General features: G+C 41.5%; 1 protein-coding gene across 1 annotated transcript in view; it reads right to left on the bottom strand.

The window, feature by feature from the left end:
* Nucleotides 1-13468: 13468 nt before the first annotated feature.
* The window catches only part of MAPKAPK3 (MAPK activated protein kinase 3), a gene marked incomplete at both ends in the record, with an annotated part of 44497 nt that continues 33770 nt past the window's right edge, over nt 13469-24195 (bottom strand). The window contains 7 exons of the mRNA XM_080350689.1: nt 13469-13627; nt 15124-15204; nt 17809-17894; nt 19969-20093; nt 20271-20346; nt 21826-21952; nt 23612-23691. Coding sequence (XP_080206815.1) covers nt 13469-13627; nt 15124-15204; nt 17809-17894; nt 19969-20093; nt 20271-20346; nt 21826-21952; nt 23612-23691 — 734 coding nt within the window. The remainder of the gene's footprint in view (nt 13628-15123; nt 15205-17808; nt 17895-19968; nt 20094-20270; nt 20347-21825; nt 21953-23611; nt 23692-24195) is intronic.

Genomic DNA, 24195 nt, shown 5'->3' with positions numbered 1-24195 from the left:
CCTTATTCCTTCAGCAACAACCTTATTTCTTCAGCTGTGCTGTTGTTCCATCATTACAGTTAGAATTTCTGAGTCAGGTGGGTCAGAAAGACCAGCTGCCAGAAGAGGAGCTGGCATTCATATCAGCCTCAGCAGCCTAACCACAGCTCAGGTGTGTTCCATCTGAGATTATCCCATTTGCACATCTGTAAGATCATGGTCTTTGGATCCCTCAAGTTTCTTTCCTTCCTGTTTCTTCGTATTCATTCCAAATCACTCAAAATTTTTCCTTTCGATCACCTAAGAAAGCCAACCATTCTGATCTGCTCTGCAAACCTTATGTATGTGCTCACGCCTTCCCAGCCTTCCAGCCTTCAGGGAACAGCGGAACAGCACAGCGGGCAAAATTCTTCAGTACTGCCCCGAGAAGAGAGTAAGCACAGGCAGGACCTGAAAAGCCTTAATGCAGCAATAGGCTCCTCAGCTCTGTGCAGGGACTGCAAAATAAACACGGAATCAGAGAGTGTTTCCCTTCCATCTCAGAGCAGTAAGTGACAGCAGCTGCTTCTCTTTGCAAAAGCAGTGAATGAATTTCCATTTCTGATGGTCTTTGGGCTTCTCAGCCACACTCCTGCACCCTGGAGAAGTAGGTGACACTACTTTGTTGTACAGAGAAATGGGAGGATTGACCTTAGACTGTCTGCTTGGATACAAACCTTAAATGCTCAGTCTGCCTTTATAAACTGTATTTTTTGTCTTTGGTACTGACCTAAATACTGCAATGTTTAGTTTACAAACATGTCAAGGGAAAATTCATTTTGCCCTTGTCCTACATTTCTGTTTCTCTTCCCAGTTTAGCATCCCTAATATATTTCCTTTATCCATATTATAGGTACTACTTTTTCACATAAAATTTTTAGTCACTTGCTGGAATTCACAGGCTTGAGTGGCCTTGATATCCCACTGTTTAAGTGGTCAGTATTAATTCAATGTCAATAAATTGATTCAACAATTTGCTACTAAAGACATTTAAAATACTACTGCTTCGATTAATGTTTGTAAGGCTATTTTTTAAAAAATAAAAATTCAAGCTGACAAGGAAAACTTGTGTTGCTGCAGCTTATAATTTATAAAATAGAGAAAAACTCACCTCTTCTGACATTCATTTTCATTCCACTGCCTTTTGTTCCATCAGACTATTCCCTCTGCACACCTGCTCTCCCTCTCCATTTGTCTGATTAATTATCCTCACTTCTTCTCCACAGGCTCTGACAAGTTCCTCTTCCTTCTCCAGCTTCATCTCCATTTTTTGCCTTGTGTGGCTTAAATCTCCACCCTGGATATACTGGCCCCTCTCAAAATGAAACAACACAGAAACTACCAATAAACAGTCTTAAATAAAGTAACAATATGTATGAGAACATCTTGGTTATATATCAATTTTTTAATAATTTATAAAACAAGCAGTTTTCAGAGCAGGAGCTGGCTGAGGGGTTTAGGTTTCCATGTGATATGTACTTCCATGGAGAAACACCCGTATTCAAAGAGGTCTTTAAGACAGCATTATACATTCTATTTCCCTTAGATAACACAATTAGAAATTATTATCAATTCAGAATCTAACACAAATGCTGAGTAGTATTTTCTATATGTGAAAGTATCACATAAGTGTGTCTCAGTTTATTTTTTCAACGTCAGAGTTGCCTGATAGTATATGCTCCAATTAATTCTTCTCAGGATGTCCACAGTCATTCCCCTCGTGTCCTGCTTGCAGTTTGTTGAACCTTGCCAAAAAATCCTGCTGTTAAGCTAAAACATACCTATGCTTCACCACTAACGTAACTTTTAATATGGAAACTTTGTACATTTTTATTAGTAAACAACTCAAAAGCAGATATATGATCTTCACAAAGATGGGTTTGACTGTTCCTTCAGAGGTTACAGCAGAGAGGACCGAGATGGTGTTGGAAGTGTATCTGTGATATCCAGTTTGTGTTCAGTTTCCTTCTCTGCTCAACATTCACATAACCTTTCCAAGTCTTACAGTATCTTTGAAATCAGAGCTGTCTCACATTTCATAAGACTGGTAAAGGTTGGAGCACAATTATGGGATGGGCAATTTGGAAAAAGCACAGAGTATGTTTGGCAGCACACAGAGGCAGAGATACACCAGGTATTACTCACCTGTGCAAGGAACACATTTCACTCCTGTCAAACAGGCAGATAGGGAAGGAAAATACTTCAAATAATTTTGCACAGAAACATTTACAAGCAATTGCTTAGTCTTACATTCTCATCAGCAATCCTTTTCTTTCACACGTATTTAAACCAACCCGGACTTATGAGATGCCCAGTTGATTCTTTTGCCCTGGGGGTTTTGTCTATCTCTACAACTGATCCATCTCTGTGTTTAACAGGGAGTCAGATCACATATGTAGGCATGGCGAGATGTGGGTGTCCTGACAGAGAGATTTGGTCTCACATGTCCCACCTCCAGTGGTTTTTTTTTTTCTCTTAGCCTGTTATTACTGTCTATGAGTCATTTCATTAATCCAGAGAGAAGACTAGAAAACAAGTGAATAAATACCCTGCTTCACAACCTTCTGTCTGAACTGTTTGCTTCTCCGCTAATGAATGAACAGCTAAAAAACAGAATTATCCTAATTGGGGACATTCAAAAGGACATTATCTCCTCTTTGTCAATAGCTGCTGCCTGGGTCTGCCAGTGATTACACTACATGGTCAGAGGATGATCTCTGAATGTTCACTCCCAACCACAGTCTAAATATGACAGCAAGTCCAGGAAAACAGTGGAAAGGAACACACAGGCAAGTCAAAAATAAGAGCATAGGAGTCTCTTACATGACCACACCTCTCCTATTAAAAAGTTATTGAAAAGAAAAGTAAGAAACATGGAACAGCTGTGATGCCAGACGCAGGGCCCTGTCTCCAGCAGCACAAGGTCAGATCTCTTGCAGACACTGTGCTGGAACTCAGCACACGCGCCGAATTCTGCAGTTCTGTGTGCATGGACAGGGCTCTTCACTTGTCACAACATGGCAGGCAGCTGCCCGAAATGTCCTGCTGCCCCCTTCGGAGCTGTCAGAGCGATTCTGTCTCCAGTGACATGAATAAAGACAGAAGATGAGGGACTAAATGAGAAACAAATTACTGTAGACTCAGTTTTGCCTCCAATGCAGGAATTACAGGAATTCAGAGTCTCACTTCTGCCATCACAGAAGCCTGGGATTTACTCTCCCTTGCAGTCCTACAGCTGCAGAGACAGACACACATGAACTGATGCTCAGTGCAGCCCACACTTCATTCCAGTTCCTTTCAGATTCACAGAATCAACTTTTTCTTCCCTCTCTTGAAAGCATACACAGAGTTAAACCTTAGGAATATAATTTCAAACACCATAATGTGTTTAATAAGTCCCTTTCAACTTTCAAGGATAGGAATGTTGCAGAGTTTCTTCATAAAACAAGTATTTGATGCCCACAGAAAGCATTTAAATAACATTGGGATCGCTATGAATTATTTTCAAAATAAGGCAATGACACTAGGTCTGCTCGTGCACTTTACATACTCTTTCCCCTTTGTTGCTACATATGCTTGGATTTTGGAATTTAGTCTAACATTTATATTTCTGCACTTCAGTGCACAGTTGAACACACTCTGATCTGCTTTCAAAGAGAATCTATTAATTTCTATATCAAGGAGGGTTGATATTCAACCCCTGAGCTAAACACACAGTCCAACAGAACATGAAATTCAGTATTTGCCCACTTCATGATGACTTTTCTTGCTCCCATTGTGTAAGAAGACAGCAGCTTGTACACGTCTCCATCATGTGCATGGTGTACTTCCACTTTTGTGACTACTGGTTGCATATGAGGTTTTGTCCCTGCCAATCAGACACAGACAGAGGTGTCTGCCTAAAATATGTTCAAACAGTGTTGTAGAAATTGCTGTCTCCCTCCCTGTGTCCTTATAGATGAGAATATGTTGTCCATGCTGTCCGGGCTGGACATAAAGACTGGACATCACTGACCTACAGCACTGCCACAACATATTGACTTGTGTAACCTGGATTTCCCAGGACTTACAAAGACAGGCAGACAGCCTGGGCTGAGCCCTGACAACAAACATGCTGACATCTTTGTGGCCGGCAGCATTTCAGATCCAGAGCTACTAATTTACCAGGCTCCTTGATGGCTTGTGACACACAAATCAATCCAAAGATAGCATTCAGCAAATAAAATAGCCTTGCCCTAACTCTCTGTAAGGCTGTTTCAACAGAACACAGCTTTCTTCTTAGAATATTTTTTTTTGTTCAGGAAAAAAATAAAAAGAGTCTGACTTAAGAGCGGTGAGTCAGGCGCTCGGCAGCAGGGCACGGCAGCCAGCCTGTGCTCCCCTCCACCGCCACACGCTGCAGCAGTGGGAGGGCTGCCAGGAACCTTGCCTGGAGGATGCTGTTCTTGCCTCCAGATGCCATGATCCTGCGAGGTCTGGCCCGCAGCACACACGGCTCACTCCTGCTCACCATTGCCATTACAGGACAAGTTCTCATCCTGTGCTAGTACCTGCTCTCCAACATATGCCTATCGGGACTGGGCTCCCTCTCAGGGACAGGATGATAGGACATGATATGCCAGGCAGCTTCCCACAAAACTAAAGTTTCCTACAGAGCTGAGGTACAGATACAGAACAATACGTACAGACGGACAAGCAACTCCACATCCTTTCAGCTGACCTGCTGTGCCTTCTCTGCACCTGCGGAATAACAGGCAATTCCAGCCAGGGCTCTTCCCCACTGCTGTTCTCCTCTTCTCTGGCCTCAGCAATGGCCAGTGGCAGGTGACAGAGACATCAAACCACACAACATTCACTGGCAGTGAGAATCTGACTTTAATGATGCTCTGGGAAGAAAAAAAAATTGAACCTGACAACAAAAGCTCAGACTGAATTTTTGAGGCTTTGCAGCAGAGCATATATCTCTCTACACATGGAAATATATATTTGACTGTACTTCTGAACTCAAAGCATTTGGGCCATAACACTTGAAATACTTTCATGTGTACTTAACTTGAGAATATATAACTTGAAAGATGTAAGCACACAAAATCACTCTTGACATGGAAATCATCATCACACAAACAGAAGACTAGCACCTTTTTTAAAAAATCATTTTGGCAGAATGGTATTTCTGATTAATAGAAATTTGAATTAAACTTCTCCTTTCATGTACGCAGCACTTAATTCTAATCAAGCAAGCTCAAGGTTTTCACTTGCCTGGATAGTACTAATTAGATTCTTCCACATTATTACTTCAACATATGCAATCATACACAGTACACAAATATCAATTTTCTTCTTTAACAAATACCAACTTTCAAATATTAACTGGAAGTAATTTTCTGAAGTTGGGAACAAAACATACTGCAAGGGGAAATACGCATCTCAGTAATCCTCCAAAGAAAAATGTCAGGCTTAAAATAAAGGCTTTGAAATTAATCTGCTTAGTACAGAACACCACTACCATTTGGGTTTTGTAAAGAAATAAAGTCACTCTTTATATTAGACTGTAGTTACGGAAAAAAGGTTTGATGTATATGTGTGCACGCATGTGTGCAAATGACTGTAGATATCCTATGAAAGCAAACAATATTGACAAGCTAAAATCATCACTTATTACTGAATTCCTGTTAGCCAGGCATGTACTGTTGTAACTTGAGATGACGGAAGCTCCAAGTGAAGGTACCAGATGCGTTATGACACAGTCGTGTACTTTTGGAGCTAATGATTGCTTACTAGGTAGTTGTTCCAGGATCCTCGAGGAACAGCTTAAAAACTGACTTTGTGCAGGAATGACAAATTAATCAAGAAAACATTTGGTATCTCTACTGAGCGGCAGCCAAGGTTTGAGCTGGATGCAGAGAATCTATTATGAAACAAGGAGGCAGACCTAGCTGAGTCACTTTCAATCAAGAAATTCAATTCCTTCCTACTTCTCAGATTTAAAATATCCTACAGCTAAAAGCTTCTATAGAATTTTTTTAATGCTTAGGGAAGAAACTGAAATATTGCAGGCAAGTCTCTCTAAAGGAAATACTCATGACTTGCAAGCAGTGTAAAATACATCAAACTAACAAAATTAAGGAGAAGAAAATCAAAGGATTTAAAAGATAACTAGATAACCACCTCATTTTACTCTTTGTAAGTAAATGAAGTGTTCCACACAAAGACTTAAAAGCCAGGATGAGGAAATAAAAGTATTTCTGCTCTAAGTGGCAACTTCTCAGTGAGACAATGTACAATCAACACCAAGAGATTCTGGAATAGCAGTTCTATGACCCAGGACACTACCACAATGCTTTAAAGAGCTGACTGAAAAAAGCTTAAATTGCATGGGAAAAGGATTTTAAAGTAACAGAATTTCCTAATAAATGTAAACATGTTTATTCTGTACAAAGCAGAGGAAAAGAAGAGGTTAAAACATGCTGTGCAGCAGTGGAAAGGGCCAAAGGCTCTGCTCACCCCCCTCCGATCCCCTCAGCACTCGGGTATGAGAAATGCTGATGGAGGAAGCGCAGCAGCTCTGGGAGAAGCCTCAGTGAGCCGGGCACAGCGGAGCTGCTCGCCACACCAGGATGAGCCTTCTGTGACCCTCAGGGATGCCCAGCGTCCTTTTGAGTTACCTCTAAAGGAGACACCCACAAACACTGGAGAGTATACCCACAGCCCACTCTCAAACAGGAAGAAAAAGCATTAAGTTCTAGTTGGGTTCATTTCTTTGCAGAGGTCTTGTATTGCCCTCAGAGACATATTCTTCCTACTACAACGCATTGCTTGGAACTTCCTCCTTACCATTTTACATACAATGTAGTTTCATGTTTCCTGCCATTTCTTGAAAAATCTTCCAATGCTTTACGCCACAAGAAGTTCAGAAAGAAAAGAAGAGCTGCTACAACTGTAATTGAGCCAAAAAAGAAAAAACACTGCATCACGGAATCTTAGCCTTGAGACAACTAATTAGATTTTTACTCAAGACAGAAGTCAAACATACGGTGATGAAGTTCAAAATAGAAATGCAAAATGTCTGAAAGCAAAAAAGAAAGTGAACCTCACCTCGACAAAGTTTCTGCAGCCAGAAAGGGAGCTCACGCGGGCAATTTTGGGAGAGTAGAACTTAATCCGCAAAGTGTATTTGTTCAGTTATAAGTTGCTCTAAAAAAAGGGACATTTATTTGATATACTGGCAGCATTTACTTGAAAGTCTCATTTATAAACATCAAGTTGAGCCTTGGTTTAGACTACCTCAGAAAAAAAATTTAGTCTGTATTGTATATCTATCTTCAGGGAAACATAATTTCATCTTTCTGAATTCAGGAACTGCTCTGGGTTGGAGCAGCAGCCAATATCCTGGCCAGAATTTCCTTCATCGTTACTCAAATGGTAGCATTCTTATTCTAAAAAACCTTAGTCCTCCTCCCCCACCAGTATTTCTCTTCTAACACATTCCATTCTAATTTTAGTCTTTTGAGAAGTTTCTTTTCCAGATCAACCCACTCTTTTTCACATTTAAATAATTTTCCTTTTTTTAAAAGAGCTCAGCTTTAGCAGGTGTTTCAGTAGCTAAGCAATAAGAAATCTCTTGAGAACATCTTTCATGTTTCCCAAATGGATTAGCCTGGAAGTTTGGGGAGAACAACATTAGGCAAAATAACCTTGTAATTTGATTTCAAAACTGGACTAAATCTCCTAAGACAAAAAAAGACAAAAATACACACCCCCTAAAAGGAAGCACTTATGCTCACTGTTAACAAATAAAGAAGGTGCAATAAGAAATAGTTGTTACACTCGCAATATGGGTAATTAACTTGACTGCAGTAAAATTCAACAGAAATAAATTTGGAAGCTTAACATGGAAGAAAATTATGCAACTCCTCTTTTTTTGAATTATTCAGCTTCAGCGCAGCCCCAGGACCATGAGTCCTAGATGGCTTCCAACCATGGACCAAATAAGTACATTTCAGTGGCTAACAGTGGAAAAACCCAACATGCTGTCAACACAGCAGGGACTTTACTGGTAATTTGGTCCTGCAGCCCCACACAGCTAAAACATGTTTATTATCAGATCTGGAAGCTGAACTGAAGCGAGGGCAAAATACCTGTATTTTATCTTTGAGTACCACCCCACCTCAGAGAAAAACCAGCCTGGCCCTTCATGTCCTCTCCAGCTATTAGAAATCTGCCTTTTTCCTCTTCTGGCCCCTGGAAGCTAAGACAGCTGCAGCGCACTTCAGCAACTGCTTCTGTTTGCAGCCTCAAGCAGTATGAGGAAACCCACTGATGATGATGCTTTGTGCCTTTATGCAGCCAGAGCAGACCTATGAGATCCTGGCACCTGATAGATTCATGAGGCAGGAAATTTTGAAATAAAGTTAATGCTCTAGGTATCATTCACAAATTTACCAATACAGGTGATCAGCTACCGTCACAGGGTTATCTTTCACATTTCCCTAGAGGGCAGGAACATCTTCCTCCTCCAGTGGTAAAAAAGACTAAAGAAAAGCTGAACCTACCCTGCTATGTCTGTACAGAGGTAGCAGTAAAAAAATAAGTTGGAGTAGAATATAACAGCAGACATTTCTTACCCTATTCTTCAACACATCATCCCCCATTCTACTTCCTTTGTCCCGTTAAATTCTTCTAACCACACAGACTCAAAAAATAAACCTACTTTAAAGCTGTACTTAATACTCAAAAAGCATGTTCTTACCCAGTGCAAAGATTTCAGTGAAACATATTTTCAGCAAATGTTATTAACTAGCAAATGTTAGATTACTCTAACCTCAGTTTTCCAGATGCGAGATGCATTTAAGTATGTACCTGCAGTAAACTTGCTTGTTAGCCCGCAAGAATTTTTAACTTTCTTTTTTTTTCTTCTTTGCGGTTCAGAGTAGGTGTTCTCTGTCTTCCAAGTTCCCTTCCTTGTCTTCGTTCTGTTTAGGCTCTCTAAAAGAGAATTAACTATGTTCATTCTCAACTATGTCAGCTCCACTACTGAGAACAGCCAGGTGAGCAAGGGATACACTGGAACCTAGGAAAAAGAGAACTCTGGTATTTCCACAAAAAACCCTCTAAAACACATCATCTTGGAAGAAGTTCTCCCACGTATAAATTCATTCCCTGCTTGCCATCATTCCCTTTGTCCCTGTGGTTTGTTGGTGTGAAAGGGCACTGACCATTGAGCTGGGGTGCGTGGGTGTGCCCTCAGGGCAAGTTTTCATCCCATTAAGTACAGCTGAGCTGGCTCCATGGCTGGCTTCAACCTTAGACTAAGCATGCGAATATATCTAAGCAGCTGGACATAGATTAACATCTATTTCCTACCTTTGAACACAGGTTTAAAACAGTACATATACTTATGATTACGTGCAAGTAATTAAAAGCTTCAGTTCTCTCCTCCTCACTAAATCTTCCTTTTCTCAAAAGCGCCTTTGTCTGAACACGGGCAAAATAACGTCTGAATTGAAAAGAGGACGGAAAATTAGATCAAACCGAGTATGTAGCATTCTCATTATCCCTCATGTCAGACAAGTCAGAAACAGTTACATAATTGGGCCTCTAGACCCTAGGCACTGGAGTGTTAAAGAGAGAAAATCCCAGGACTGCATGCTGGGTTTTGACAAATAGAAAAACACAGAAGTGGGCCAAGAGCTTACCATTTACGTTAGTTTTTAATTGTACCATGTCAAAAAAAGGCTCATCATATGGCACATGTTGTCAAAGAGGTATGGACGTATGTAGTGTGATGAATGTAAAAGTGAGGGAGGAAATTTTAGCTGTGCTTGTGTACACACTTGTGTGTGAATCAGAGAAAGTGCACTTACCAGGGAGCAAGAACGTGTGCGTGTAAGAGGAGTGCAGTGCAGAGAAATACAAGGGAAGGCAGTGGCCCATAAGCAATTGCTATGAAAAGGAATGGGGGTGGGGAATTGTGCACAGCTCTTTTTTAGCTTCTGCTGTAAAAAATAAATAGACCTTTTAATCTGTGTTCTCCTTGAAGCCTTCTCTATTGACCATTCATTTCTTCTTTCCCTTCTCAGCTCTTTACCTCCTCTATATGGCTGATGAATATGCAAATGCATAATCAGTTCTGTAATAGCCTATCCTTTCTAAAAACAGGCTATAAATTTGGGTCCTAAGCAGTAGGTTCTAAAGAGACTATTATACTACATTGCTGGGGGAAGTGACAAGACCAAATACCACCACTAGCACACCAGAGTTCTTTATAATGTGTGTGAATGCAGCTAGAAAGCGGGTCCTTCTTATAACAGAGCTGGCACCCAGAAAGGACGAAGATCTTCTGCAAAACGTACACACGAATCTCGTCAGAGGCTCCTGCAGGGCACAGCACACGTGCTAGCAACAGGCAGTGCTCCCTGCGGGCCTTGGCAAGAACGTCGGTGTGACACAGCCCCTGCGATCCCGCAGGTTTCGGCTGGAATGACCGCAGCTCCGGGGAGAGCCCGGTGTCCCTGATGCAGCCCAGCAGCTGCAGGCGCCGTGCGGCCAGGAGGGGGCGCCGCGGCGCCGGGGCCAAAGAGTGCCTATAGAAGTGATGTATGTGTCCCTATAGGCACCCCGGCACTGCTGGGGAAAGGCTGCACCCTGGAGAGCGGTGACAAGCACAGCCCCCAAACCTGGTCCCCGGCAGATTCTGAGAACTCTGGCTGACTCCAACACGGTTCAAAACAGACGAGGGCTCTCGGGATGGTGCGTGAGGGTCGGTACACACGGCGGCTGCTTCCAAGCTCCCAAGGAGCTGCCTCCTTGCTTCTGTAAAACAAGCACCAACACTTCCAAATAATACTTGCGTACACCTCCATGTCTGCCAGTTTGAGCCCCTCCTTGGGTTCCTACCAGGCTTTACGGTTCTCCTGGATGTCATCACTGTGGGCCAGATCACAACAACTGTTAGTCCAAATGTAACCAGATGGTGGTGTCCTACTATACAGGGCCCAAAAGCTGAAGGTGCTGTGGCCAAGTGCATCAGTTCATCACTCCAGTGTGGTAAAGCCTGGAACCCCACAGGAAGGAATCAAGTCCCAATGTGCTTTACAGTTCCCCATAGAAAACAGCTCAGAATAGGTACATGTCTCCAGGCTCCAGACTGAACTGACAAGCAAGAAGGCACCAGCTACAAATTAAGAGCTCCTGCTCAAACTTCGGGCAAGACAGAAGCAAAAATGTGAACTGCAATAGTTTCAATATCACTCCAGCCAAGGCAGCCAGGACATCACCACATTGTACACAGGTGGGAGCATGTATAATATCACCATGATGGGACACAGAGATGGGAAGGGAGGAGTGACGTACATAGCACCCTCAAAAAATTTGAATAAAGAGACAAAAACTTGGATTTAGTTCTAATCCCAACTGTTGCACCCTGAACACATCACAGCTCTTCATTAGCTGTATTATCATTTACAGGTAGTTAATAATATTTTTGTAATTCATAGGCATAATAAGATCAAATAAATATATACAAGACACGCTATAATCCTAGAGATACCTAGATAAACATGAAATAATTTAAAAATATCTCTTCAAAGAAATTGATGTTTAAAAACAAACCCTTGGAATCTTAGAAAATGCTTCAAGTTGTGTAGCCTTTGAATGTAGACATCACTGAACGTTTTCCTTCTCCCTTTTCCCATCACCTTCAACACAGAAGTACCTTGCAAAGCAATACAAACTCTGCAACACCTCAACAAAAATAGGGATGACCAGAGGAATGTTATAACATTGATTTATTAAAATCAGTTTAGAAAACTCTAGGACCAGTTCACAAAGAACAGAGGTCTCATCCAATACTACGGAGAAGGGGAACAGGGCTCCCCAGACAAGGCCCAAAACCTAGAGCTGATCTTTGCTCGAGATAACAAGACCTGTGTGGCAGTCAGATTTGACGGTTCGGGTCCTCTCTGGAGAGCCTTGCTTTCCTTTTTATCTTTTAACATTCTTCTGAGCCTGTTAACACACCAGCCATGTGTGCCTACCACAAAGTCATTTTTGCCTGCATCATTGGAAGCACATAATTTTCATCCTAGACTCTGATAATACTTTCTCAAATATTTGATTCACCTCAACTAATCAAAAACAGGATAGAACAAAACCAAACAAACCCCAAAATACGGTGATAGGAAATATTTTGATTGCAAAGGAAAACAAATTAGCAATCCAAGGCTAGGATCCCATTAAACAGAAATTCAAACAGGAAAAAAACCAACAATGGTTGGATATACTTATAGGCAATCTCCCTTAGGGGTGAAAATCTTTGGATCCAGAAACACCGACAGAACACTGCAAATAAAACAGCATCTTCTCCCTCCCGGACTCCAAGAAACAATCCAACCCCAGTACACCAAAATTTGCTGTGATCAGTGCATCTCAGGCATGAGATCTGGAGATAGTTACCAGAAGGGATGCTGGCAGACACCGAGGTCCATTCCGAGAACACGCACTTGCCACTTCTTCCCGAACTTCAGAAGTCTCTCTTCTAGAGCAGTCTCTTGTATACAACTGCATGCCCAGTTGCACACCCTAGATGTTGTGGATCCAAGAGGAACAGCAATATTCTCTGCAGGATGCTTTCAACTAACTAAATCCTTACTAAAACTCTTCACATAAAGCACCATTTAAACTAAAAACATTACAAGAGAGGGATGTGACCGTGGCATAGACACAATATAATGGTTACAGTTTAGAAAATTTACATGTTATCAATAAGAATCCAGAACAACCCAAATCTTCACATAGGACTACATGAAGGCTTTATGAAAATGGAAATGTATGGATGATTTTTCCTGTATCAGGAATAACCGTTTACTCTTCAGGTGATATTCTGTAACTACAGGAGGTAAGTTTGGAAATATTGACTATTCTTACCAGTTCTAACACGAAATGCTGTCCCGATGCATCCAAAATAGACACGCACCTGTGCTACTCGTATAAAGAGCAGTGACATTTTTCTCCTTTCTCAGTACTCATGTCTGAACTAATAAAACACTCCTAGCAGAACACCTGGCATATTTTCTACTCCCAACTTTAAAATGGTACAGAAGTTACTCTTGTAGATGGCTGTAAAAGCCTCAGTGCATTAGTATGCTGAGACTGCCGCCTGTTCTCTCCCTTCCTCCGATACAGCTAAAGCCAAAACAAAAACCCGTAACATTTCTAGTATTACTGTACTTTCCCTAGCAGTATGCAACAGAATCATGCCATACACATTAGCCTTTAAAAACAAAGCCCTGATTCAAGTTATAAAAATGTAATCTTTCACACTGCTCCCTCTTTGCAGCATAGCTTCTTCACGGTCTCATTGCCTTTGTGGTAGGGACAGGGTTGATCATACTGATTTTAAATTGTTCATTTTAACTTTTACCCTCTACCCACAGGTCCTTGGCTTCTCTTCTCACTGGTTATTGCACCCTTGGGCTGCAGAAGAGGTGCCTGCCTGCTTCTGCTTCTTGCGGCGTTTGTTCAGGAGGCGGTTGCTGGATGTTTTCAAGTCTTTAATTTTCACCTGATCATAGTCCACCCTCATGGTAGCCAGAGCGCTGGTCATCTCCTCCTGAAAACAAGGAAGCAATTTACTGAAAACCCTGAGACAGAGAGCACACAGCCACCCCGCTCTCTAGCCTGGAGATGAACGTATAGAAAGGAACCCTCTGCTACGCTGTGGCCAGAAATAGCCGACCCCTTTCTGCTGCACTGGACTATGACTAAAGGCTTCGTTCTACTCACAGACTCATTCAGGAGGAACTATTCACAGAGTGTTTCCAACGTGGGCATGCAGGACCACACTCCACTGGCCTAAATTCCACCGCATCCCTATGCCCAGCATGTCTTACTGGCTGGCCCTGGGCCTTCGACAGCTCCCTCGCCCGGGCTCCTGACACCCAGCTGAGCACACTGCCTTCCTTGCTCCGGGACCAACTATGGCAGCAGAACTAGCAGAGAGTCCACACAAAGTTGGTTTAAAAATATGTGCTTCAAATTCACATGCTTCCTTAGTAACATTTATATGCAGGCAAATTTTGAACTTTTTGATAATGCTGTGAGCAAAAAATTTGCTTAAGTAAATGAATGTCTATGCATTTAGTTCAGGAAATGAAAAATTATTAAATATTATGGGAATGCCAGTGGCCCAAGGGAATACCTCTGGGACCTATACAAAGCACAAGCATAAGAAGTTCTCAGGAACATGGAAATGAAGAATGCCAAGTGAAACTATCTGTTTGATCTCTTTGACTCAGGAAGCGAATGCTGTCTAGATTCTACAAAATTTTTATGATTAAATAGTTCAATAGCTGAGACTGTACATCAGTAACTTAAATCAGTAATCAGCAAAACACACTACAGGAATGCTGCAATTATCAAAATGCCACGTATTGCAAGTGCAAAAAAAAAATTGGAATTAATTGTAAAAGCATGCCAACCTGATAAAGGCCAGCAGGAATGAGTTAAGGCTTGCAAACAACTTTTAGTCTGCCCTATAGTTTCACTTTGCAGGAAGCATTCAACTGTCATCAGTACGAACAGTAGGTGAGGCACCTGGTTAGATTAAGGGAAAGACAGATACATTTTTATCTCCCACTGCCAAATGTCAAAACAAGACAAGGCTAAAATCACTCAGTGTTGTTTTACAATAGAAGAACAGAGTAGAAAACCAGAATGCAGCTCAACCCTCCCATCCCATCCCCCTACTTTTTAATCAAATTCTTCACTTCACTATAATGAACGTCAAGTTCCCTCAGCACTGTCCCTTCTCCTCTGGTTACATGCAGTGGCTCAGCAGGAAGCATCATTAACAGCTTTGATCATAAACATCATCTATGCTGGTATCTGGCACAGCTGTATGGCTTTTGGGTGACGCTCAAATAGCATTCTTCTTTCTTAAACACATACACTACTGTTCTAACCGGGACTGTTTATGCTTCCCTTGTTTAACATGCTTGTATTCAAAATAGCCATAATCTCCAAGGAAATACACATATGCAGAGAAAACAGCCCATTTAATCTCTTATCAGATTTGATTTAAAGAAATCTGAACTATGATTGACTCACTTTAACTTCATCCCAGTGGTCTTTATCTTCTTGCAGGACCCGAGCAGTATGAAGAGGAGTCGGTGGCACTGACATTGACCTCTGAGAAAAGGCAAAAATACCAAAAGACATGTTCTGCAAAATCACATTCGGGAAGTGACTGCTTGCTCTTCTATGTATACGGAGGGCATAAAACTTTATCTAATATCCTTTGGTGGCCCTCATTATTTGTGTTTCCAGGCACTCCACAAGCTAATCCATGTGTGAGCTTGAAGATGCTCACGTGACAGCATCTCTAAATAATAAAATCAGTGCTGAGTTTCTTTCACTCTGTTCCCTTCCAGTGCAAACAATAATCCCATGCTGGATAAAATTGTGTGTACATTTTAGATTTGAACTGTCATTGCTCTGTTCAGTATTCTCTATTTTATAGTGGTTAATTTGACTTTTATCTTCTAGGATTTGATGTAGGAGAAATTTTCTTGTAAATAATCATTAACTGAGATTACCATTTATCAGATTGTTCAGAAGACAGTGCATTGCTTGAGATTCTCTTCTATATAAAACAGAGATCTTGCCATGAAAGATCAGTAGGTATTTTAAATCAGAATAAGGTACAACTTCTAAAGCGCGAAGCACAGTTCCTTTGCTAAATTCAGCAAGAATCATGATATTCCTTGCCAATTCACAGTCCAAGCTATACTTTCATTTGGATATTCTACCTTCCTTAGGCTTTCTATCCAAACTTGCTGTCTGCTGTGGCATCTGACACCAGACACGGCTGCATGGCAACAAAGTCTAAGGAGATGCCTGTGTATGCGATCGTAAAATACACATTACAAAGGAAGCAGTGCTCATACCCCACGGAGCTAACAGCACCACTGCAGTGGTTACAGCAGCAGAAATCATGACTCCTGCATCCTCTGGAAAAGGACATACACTGGCCAGGGTATAGTTTTACCAAGTACAACTGGGAGGAGAGAAATGGAAAACCAGCAGACTGGTTTTAGTGCTGTCCTTGAACAGATGTTGAAGGTGCCCTCCTATCTGGTGTGAGCTACTTCCTGTTAAATACATCTTATCTTCAATCTAACTAGAGGATTATGTGCTCCACCTAAACTGATAATTTTTGCATAGTCCGCAATAATATATCTGCCATCCACCTAATAAAGAAGAAAAAAGAAAAAAGGCAGAGAGACAAACGCCCTCCTCCGCTGCTTCTGAGACACATCTCCTCTTCTCACTTAAGAATTTACAAAAAGAAAAGGAAGAACATAGACATTCACTATGTTGGTCTTTCCCTCTCCCTCTGCCTCATGGGAACAATAGGTTCAGCAGAAAAAAATGCCGATCTGCAGCTCCTAGAGCATTCTTCCAGGAACAGTATTCTCACACGGCTCTTTGGTGCAGCAGAGTCTATAGATCTTGTCTCTAATCTCCTCCTTATTAATTGGTTATATGCACATTTCAAGTACCATGTATCGCTCTAGGTGGCAGCTTCCTTAGCTATTAGGCACTCATTCTGTGAAATTCATCACCTGCTGACTCCTGGAACACCTCCTTCTTGGGTCTTCACACACTTAAAGCTGGAAGTATTTATTCTGAGCAGTGACTACATTTTTATTTGGTTAAAAAAAAAGACTTAAAGACATTGTCTAGGCTCTGTCCCAGTTCTACAGATTCTTTGTAACCTTAATTTCTCAGCTTTCCCAACTCTAAATGAAGACACCTATCTGCTTCATCTGGATATTATACAGCTACATTTCTACACGATTTTGAGGGCTTTCAGATCTCCAAACAGGCATTACAGAAATGCTGACTACTAGTCATGCCTCTGTTTCTGCTCCTTCCTCTGAGGCTCAGCATAGACAGAGAAAGCACTATGGGAGAAAAGGGCATTCTACAGTACACGTTCCTGGCTGGTGATTTTTTGGGCAGCAAAAAAACCACAACTGGTATTTTAGTCACAAATGCGAGAAGTAAAATCAATTGAGTGACACCTGCAGAGCAGAGATGATACCCTGAAACTCAGCCTGATAACTCCTGGGATTCTTGTCTCTTGTTTGAAATAATTAATACTGTATTATTAGAGTATTTTTTTCTTTTTCCTCAAAAATATTTTTTAAGGAAAAGTAAATGTAACCAACTTATAGAATGAAACCTGAACTGGGACCATCAATAGCTTTGTGCACGAGCCTATCTGGGAACATCTCCCAGGGCACTAAAGGGAGACCCTTGCTCCTCCCTCATGCATTTCCAAACTCTGCCAAGGATGAGAATTCCCACTAAGCACAGGGCTGTGTTCACACTGACACAGCTATGCACACTGGTGCCTGAGACCGCTAATAATAGATCTCTTTAAATCCTGTACTGATGAAGTAAGTACATACAGATTATTTTTATATTTTTAAAGAGAGTAACATATGCATATGGTGCAGAGTCAACAGTGACTGCCAGCTCACAGAAGATATAGATACATTCGGCTTTTGCTTCCAAGGACACTATTGTGGGTGTCTCTCTTGGTGTGTCCTCTGGTAACACCAAGAAGAATTGTGGTACTACAGGCAGCTGACCCACTGCAGAGGGCACAGTAGGTTAATTAAGTTATTAACAGTAATCATCATCCTTCTCTTGCTGTGCTATGTGGAGCTATATGTAAATTCCACATGTAAGAATTCACCTTGTGAAAAGAGATATGAAACTCACATTAATCCAAGGGTGATTCATAAATTGGGAAACTGTCATCCTCTCTGTTGGGTCAGTCTTCAGTAAATGGCGAATCAGCTGTTTGGCTGAAAAACAGGACCAACATGGCATGTTGTAGTCTACTACTGTATTCCCAAATAGCTTTGAGAACACAAAGACCTGCTGAATGATGAAAGGTAATTTTGGAGGACTCAAAACACCTCCCTGTTGCTGTTACCATGTTAAGAAGTCATGTACAGTGGGGCAGGTTATTATGTTTAAAGAGGCAGAACATGAAAACACCTGAAACAAGAGGTAAGAGGGAAAGACAAAGGACTTGGGATTCCAGCTATGCTGTCTACATCCTCAAACCAACTGTTCTCAGAGCAAGAACTTGTAGATGAGGAAACAGAACAGAAAGCTGCCAAGCTGCCTGTCTGAAAGATGGCGACAAGCTTGGCATTATGGGCTGAATGAATGCATAAGCTGATGTTTTGAGAAATGACAGAAGACAAAAACTAGCACAGGTTGGAGAAAAACAAACAAACAAACAAAAAACAAGAAACTTTCATTGGACAATGGAGAGGCCACTGAAAGGACAACAAAGTCAAGGAAATCAATTGCAAAAACAGACTTTGCAGCAGCTTTCTGTGAACATGGTATCTGCCCAAGCAAGAGTACTAAGTAATGGAGACATGAGATGAAGAAAGTCTAAAGAGCTCCATGAATGCAGGCAGACAGACAGGAAACACTACATGTAAGGGACATTATTTAGAAAGACTTACACATTTTTTTGGGGGGGAGAATATAGAAAAAATTTTGAATAAGAGTTCTCTTTTAGAAACTTCAAATGCAAGATGACTAAATGATTGTAAGCAGCTGCCAGAGGTACAAGTTGAGATTTCAGTTTGTTGAGGGAGGCTGCAAAGGAGGTTTACAGAAGAAATTATCTGGAGTGTAAAACGTACAAGGAATCACAAGGAGGGGACCACATAAAGAGCCTGTTCAGCTGATTACAGGAAGATGGAGGGGAATTTAAAGGAAGCCTCCATAGATGGTGCAATTACAGAATACTTAGATAAAGAAAACCATGACAAGAACAAAGGAGGGCAAAAAGAAGCAGTCTGCTGAAGGTGCCTGACCAGCCTAAAAGAATACACTTGAACTAGTTCATTTAATAGGTTCAAAGGTAGCAGGCACCTATCTTCCTTCAGGTAAGCATTCAGAAACCCTACACATTTTCCAAGCACATGTGCTCTCACCAAGCTCCCCCAACATTTTAATAACTTCTGTAATATGAACAAGACCGAAGGCAGACAAAATATGAAGCCAGAAACCCATAAGTAAAATATCTTCCTTATTAATGTTCAAGAGTCTGTGCTGCACAGGCAGCTATGAGATCCAGTGAGCGGTTAAAATGCCACAGGTCACAGTAATATCCAACGATAATTTGTTATTGCTAATCAGCAGACAACAACGGGATACTGGCAACCGCAATATAAAAGGCTAGTTGGAAAAAAATTAAAAAACATGTGGCCAGAGGCTGCTGACCTTTCTCTCTAATATGACGGGCAGGTGAGGCTTCCAGCTTATGAGACTGTCAGAACACGAGGGAATCAAAACCATCCACTGTCACGACATTGGTTTGAGCCCGTTCAGGTCACAGTTGAACAGCAGCAGCTTTTGGTCAATGACTTATACAAAATAAGTTGTTGACCTTGATTTAAGTGGTGGCTGTCAAGTTCCCTCATCACAAAGAGCAAGCATGAACAGCTGCCATCCTTGCTGGCTGCAGCACCAAGGAGGGCAAAGACTGAACGAGTTCTTAAGATAGAGTTTGCCTTTCTTCCAACTCAGCTTGCGTTGCCGCTGTCCCGGCAGCCTCCTTTCTCCGGATTAAAGACTTTTGTTTCCGGAGGGTTTAATCTTGGCATTCACTAGCACTAGTCGGAATTTGAAAGAAAGTTTTCAGTAGTCCTTTACTTTCTGTAGTACTTAGGTTGCTGGGTAGTGTCTGAGTTTCAAGTTGTTCTCTGTATCACAGTACAAAAAATAATTTAAATTCTAAAAAAAAATAAAAAAAGGAAAATAAGGCATGACAGGCTTTCGAAATAGTCTCTTATAAGCACTCTACCACTGCACACCATGCACACACTCATCAGTAGCAGTGAGCATTGTTACCTTCCTCTGATACTTCAGCCCACTCTGGATTGGGAAATCCATACTGCCCCATCCGAATTCTTCTCTTCATCCCTGGAGAAATGGCTTGACCAGTGTTTGAGTAGAATGGAGGGAACCCACACAGGCTGTTAAGAGCAGACAAAAGAACTCTTATAACTTGGAAAGGCCTTTCATCTCTTAAAAAGTCCCATACAAACTCACACTCTTCTGCAAGTTACAGGATCCTACTGACTAATTATTTCTAAGTGCAGATTTAATAAGATGTGTCCTTTTTCTGTTCAGGCCTCTTTCCAAATACTTACAGAATATATGTGATGACACCCAACGACCACATGTCGCATGATTTGTCATACTTCTCAGGACCAAGGACTTCTGGGGCTGATGAAAATTAAAACCAGAAATTAACAGAGTACCAGCTATTCCTTTCATCTCCAAGCAGCACACTTCAACAACAAATATTGGAGACATTAAAAAAATGCAACTCAGTGCAGGAACTGGGTGGTATTTTCTATTGACAAGTTCCTAAACACAACTAATGTGGCTTTAAGAAAGGAGCTGGCGAAATGCCATACTGTTCACCTTAGTACACTCTTGAGCAGAGAGACATTAAGACTATCAAAAAGCAGGAGGAGCTACAGCTAAATGCGTACAGGGAGACACTGCACTGAAAGAGGCAGGAGTATAATGTCCCAGAAATCAGAACAGAAAGGACCTACTTGAGCTGTGATAAAATTTTGATCAGTACCTGGGTAGAGTGTGTTTAGCTCCAGCAACTACAGAGCAATGTATTTTCCTTTGGCCTCCAGAGCATTACATTTTTTCACTAAGTAACAAAATTATAGAGATATACATTTAGAAGAGACTTTTTCACCCTGCCCCGGGGCAGGTAGCTTTATTTTTGTAAGGAAAATTATTCTCTAAGCATATGAGCAATCATGCTGGCTTATAAAAAGGTGTTGAGAAGGGAAATGTCAGCCTGTTTATATACAAATATAAAGGCATAAAAACATATATGCCTAAATTCCTTGACATTTGATCGCTTATTCCAGCTTACAAAAATATAGAAGAAATCATCAGAAAAAAAGAAAAAACCCTCTATCGTAACTCTCTGCTAACAACGAATAACAGTATCTTTCAATACAAAAAACCTGTAAAAACGTACATCATAGACGACAATTAGTTCTTCCAAAAAAGTAAGCCCTTTTTTCTGCAAAGAAATTCCAAGCACAGACTGCCTCAAGTCAGCCCATATGGTGAATGACTATTAGCCCAAAGACTGAAAGGGATGTACTCTAAAATAAGTGCATAAAGGACAGTCTACTATGGCATTCATTGCACTGTGCTCCGCCTGTGGACAAAATGCAGGTACAAATTCAGCTGTGATGAAGTCACATTTATGTTTTATTACTAATTCCTCTATTTGCCAGCTTTAAGAAGCTTTGTAGCTGAGGTGACACTACCCTTGTTCTCTTATTGCATTAGTTAAGCTAAGGGAAGTTTTGCAAGGAACACCCAAATAATCGTGAAGCTGCGTTCAAATTATGGCTTTTATTGCATCATTCAGAGGAAACATCAGGATTACTTCAAGTGTAATCAGAAGCAACATGTTCTTTCTCCTTGATCCTCATTTGCATCCCCTGTTAAGGCTGTTTCTTCTGCAACCAAAGACAAGAGCAGGAGCACTGAACTGTACCAGAACCAGACTAGTTCTGGGTTGGATGCCAGTTTAAATTCTGCAGGCTACCTCTTTGCATTACACCCACAACAGAAGATTTCCCATCTGTTCCTACCATCCACAGGCCCATTATAAGAGGGATGAAAGACTGAAACACAAGAAATGCATCTTGGACAACTTACCCACATAATAAGGAGTGTAACAGGGGGTCTGCAGCGCATTTTGTACAGTGGTTTCTTTGGCAAAGCCGAAGTCTGTGAGTTTGAGTACAGTATCCTTCTCTTTAGAGGTGTAAAGTAAGTTTTCAGGCTGAAAGACCACCAAGAGAAAGGATAAAGTGGACAATAAAGCAATGTCTCTAATGAGCTGAAAGGTCAAGCCATTCATATTTGCCTGGATCACCACTAACATCTGAGTCTTCTTAGTTCTCTCACATCCCCATCATGCCATGCAGAACATTCCCTCCCAGCATTTTTGCCCAGACTAAGGATCAAAATCTTTCTCAACATGGTGGTTAAGAGAGGAAATCACAAGACTCTCATCAGGTCAAGTCTGGCTTCTTGAACCTCTCTCTAGTCCACCGCACTTACTGGGCTTGTTCTGTGTGCTCAACACTCTGTTCAGGTAGCTGAGGTGGAAGACAAGAGGAGTCACCAGCTCCAGCCTCCACGAGCTGACAAAAGTCCAGCAGAATTAACTGATACAGACCCAGTCCCCTCCCTGCTCCCCACCTCTGTCTCCTGAAACCCAAGTTCATTCCACTCTTGCTCCACACTCCACGAAGGCTCTCCAGAACCAGAAGTGGCACAGAGGGAAGTACAAGCTCTTGTGCACAGGGACAATGGCAGAATCTGCAATTGTTTAAACATGTTTTCCCATTTCTCAGTCCTAAGGAAGCTATGCCCTCTCTCATGCCAGGGTTAGGGGACATACAGAAGAAATGACTTAAAAGAAAACAGGGTTTAGGATCTATTAAGCAATTTGAACTATTTCTACGTTGGTTCACTGAGTGTATGTAGGTGGTGCTTGGGGCTAAGCACTTCAGTATCTGTGCTGATGATAGGCATTGGCACACAGCTCCACAAAAATGCATAGATTTTTAGTCTCTGAACTGTTAAGTCATTCTTCAGTTCCTACCTAAAGAACCCTCAAGCATCAGTGATACCAAGCAATGGCAGTTTTCCCTCCAGCCAACCACACAAAAGCATCTGTAGAAAATTCACAAGCTCAGAGTTGCAGAATCAATCAGCCGCCTCAGTCTGTCATTACGTGACCTGCTCTCCCCACACTCTGTCGCTGCCATATGGCTGTGCCAGAAATGCCTCGGTGCAGCTACCTTGTCTCTCCTTGTGCTGTATGCTTTATAGAAGGAAAACAAAATACAATACTACAAACCCTGTCAAATCTCTATAACAAGATTTGGGTACAAACTTTACCTAATAAAACACACTGTAGTAACTGAGAGCTTCCCATTTTCCCAAATGTTTACATATACCATTAAAGTGGATTAGATGCATGGAATTCCCATATATGCAGTTTCTCCTGTTTCTGATGTGGAGTTTGGTGGTGGTGTTTTTGTTTTTTAGGCAATTATGATTGTGAAAACATCTAATATCTGTCAATGACTGTACTTAGAGGTATAGCATCTAGTATAAGTTCAGTTCAGGCAGTGTTATTTTCCTGTTAATGAACTGGATTGCAAGCTGGTAGTACCTCTTTAATTAACCATCTGACTATCACCAGATTCTTCTGCATTTCATACACAACTGGAAGTCATTAGGACACATTAATATTCAGATGTGTGACTAGTTGCAAACTAGTTGTGAACAGTTCCTTCCTCACACTAGCAGAGGAATAGGAACACTTTGACCATCTGATTGTACTCCTAGTTCTATTTAAACCACCACCGCCCATATTTTTTTCTGCTTTATGCTGGTTTTACCCTGCCCACACACCTTCAGGCCTCACCTTGACATCTCTATGGGCAATGTTCATTGAATGCAGATACTGGATGGCTGTTCCGATGTCTCTCATTATCTCAGCAGCCTCTAAATACAATTTGAAAGAAAGGTCACATTAACATTCCCACTGTAACTCAGGGACATGCCTGGGAATGCTTATGACTTACAAACAGCTTGCTGGAATACAGGGCTAGCGTCAAGACTAGAAAACCTAAAATTAGCCCTAACAGCTGTGTTTTGGTTTTGCAGGCAACCATAGCCCTCAATTCCCCGGCTGCTCAGCCCTCCTCCTGAGCAGGCACTGCAACTCAGTGGTTCAGACTCCTGCTCTTTATGAGCTTGTAAAATTGTGCTTTAACTTGCTCACCAGAAAAGCAGTAAGAACAGAGCAGGTACACAAGCAACATGCAAGACTGTGGAGAAAGGGGCCCCAACTGAGACATTTCCCCGACTGTCCAGGACGTGTCCTTGATTGTCTGAGACAGAAGTTTAACTTTCAGCTTCTAGTTCAGGGGCAAGGGGAGGATCTAACAGATTTTCTAAAAATAGAGCAACACAACCATATAGTAATTTTAGGATAGGACACATCTT

The sequence above is a fragment of the Nesoenas mayeri genome, assembly GCF_963082525.1.
Source record: "Nesoenas mayeri genome assembly, chromosome: 10".
In the NCBI taxonomy this organism is placed as follows: domain Eukaryota; kingdom Metazoa; phylum Chordata; class Aves; order Columbiformes; family Columbidae; genus Nesoenas; species Nesoenas mayeri.
The sequence above is the reverse complement of the archived record's forward strand: the minus strand, read 5'-3'. Positions and strand labels throughout refer to the sequence as shown.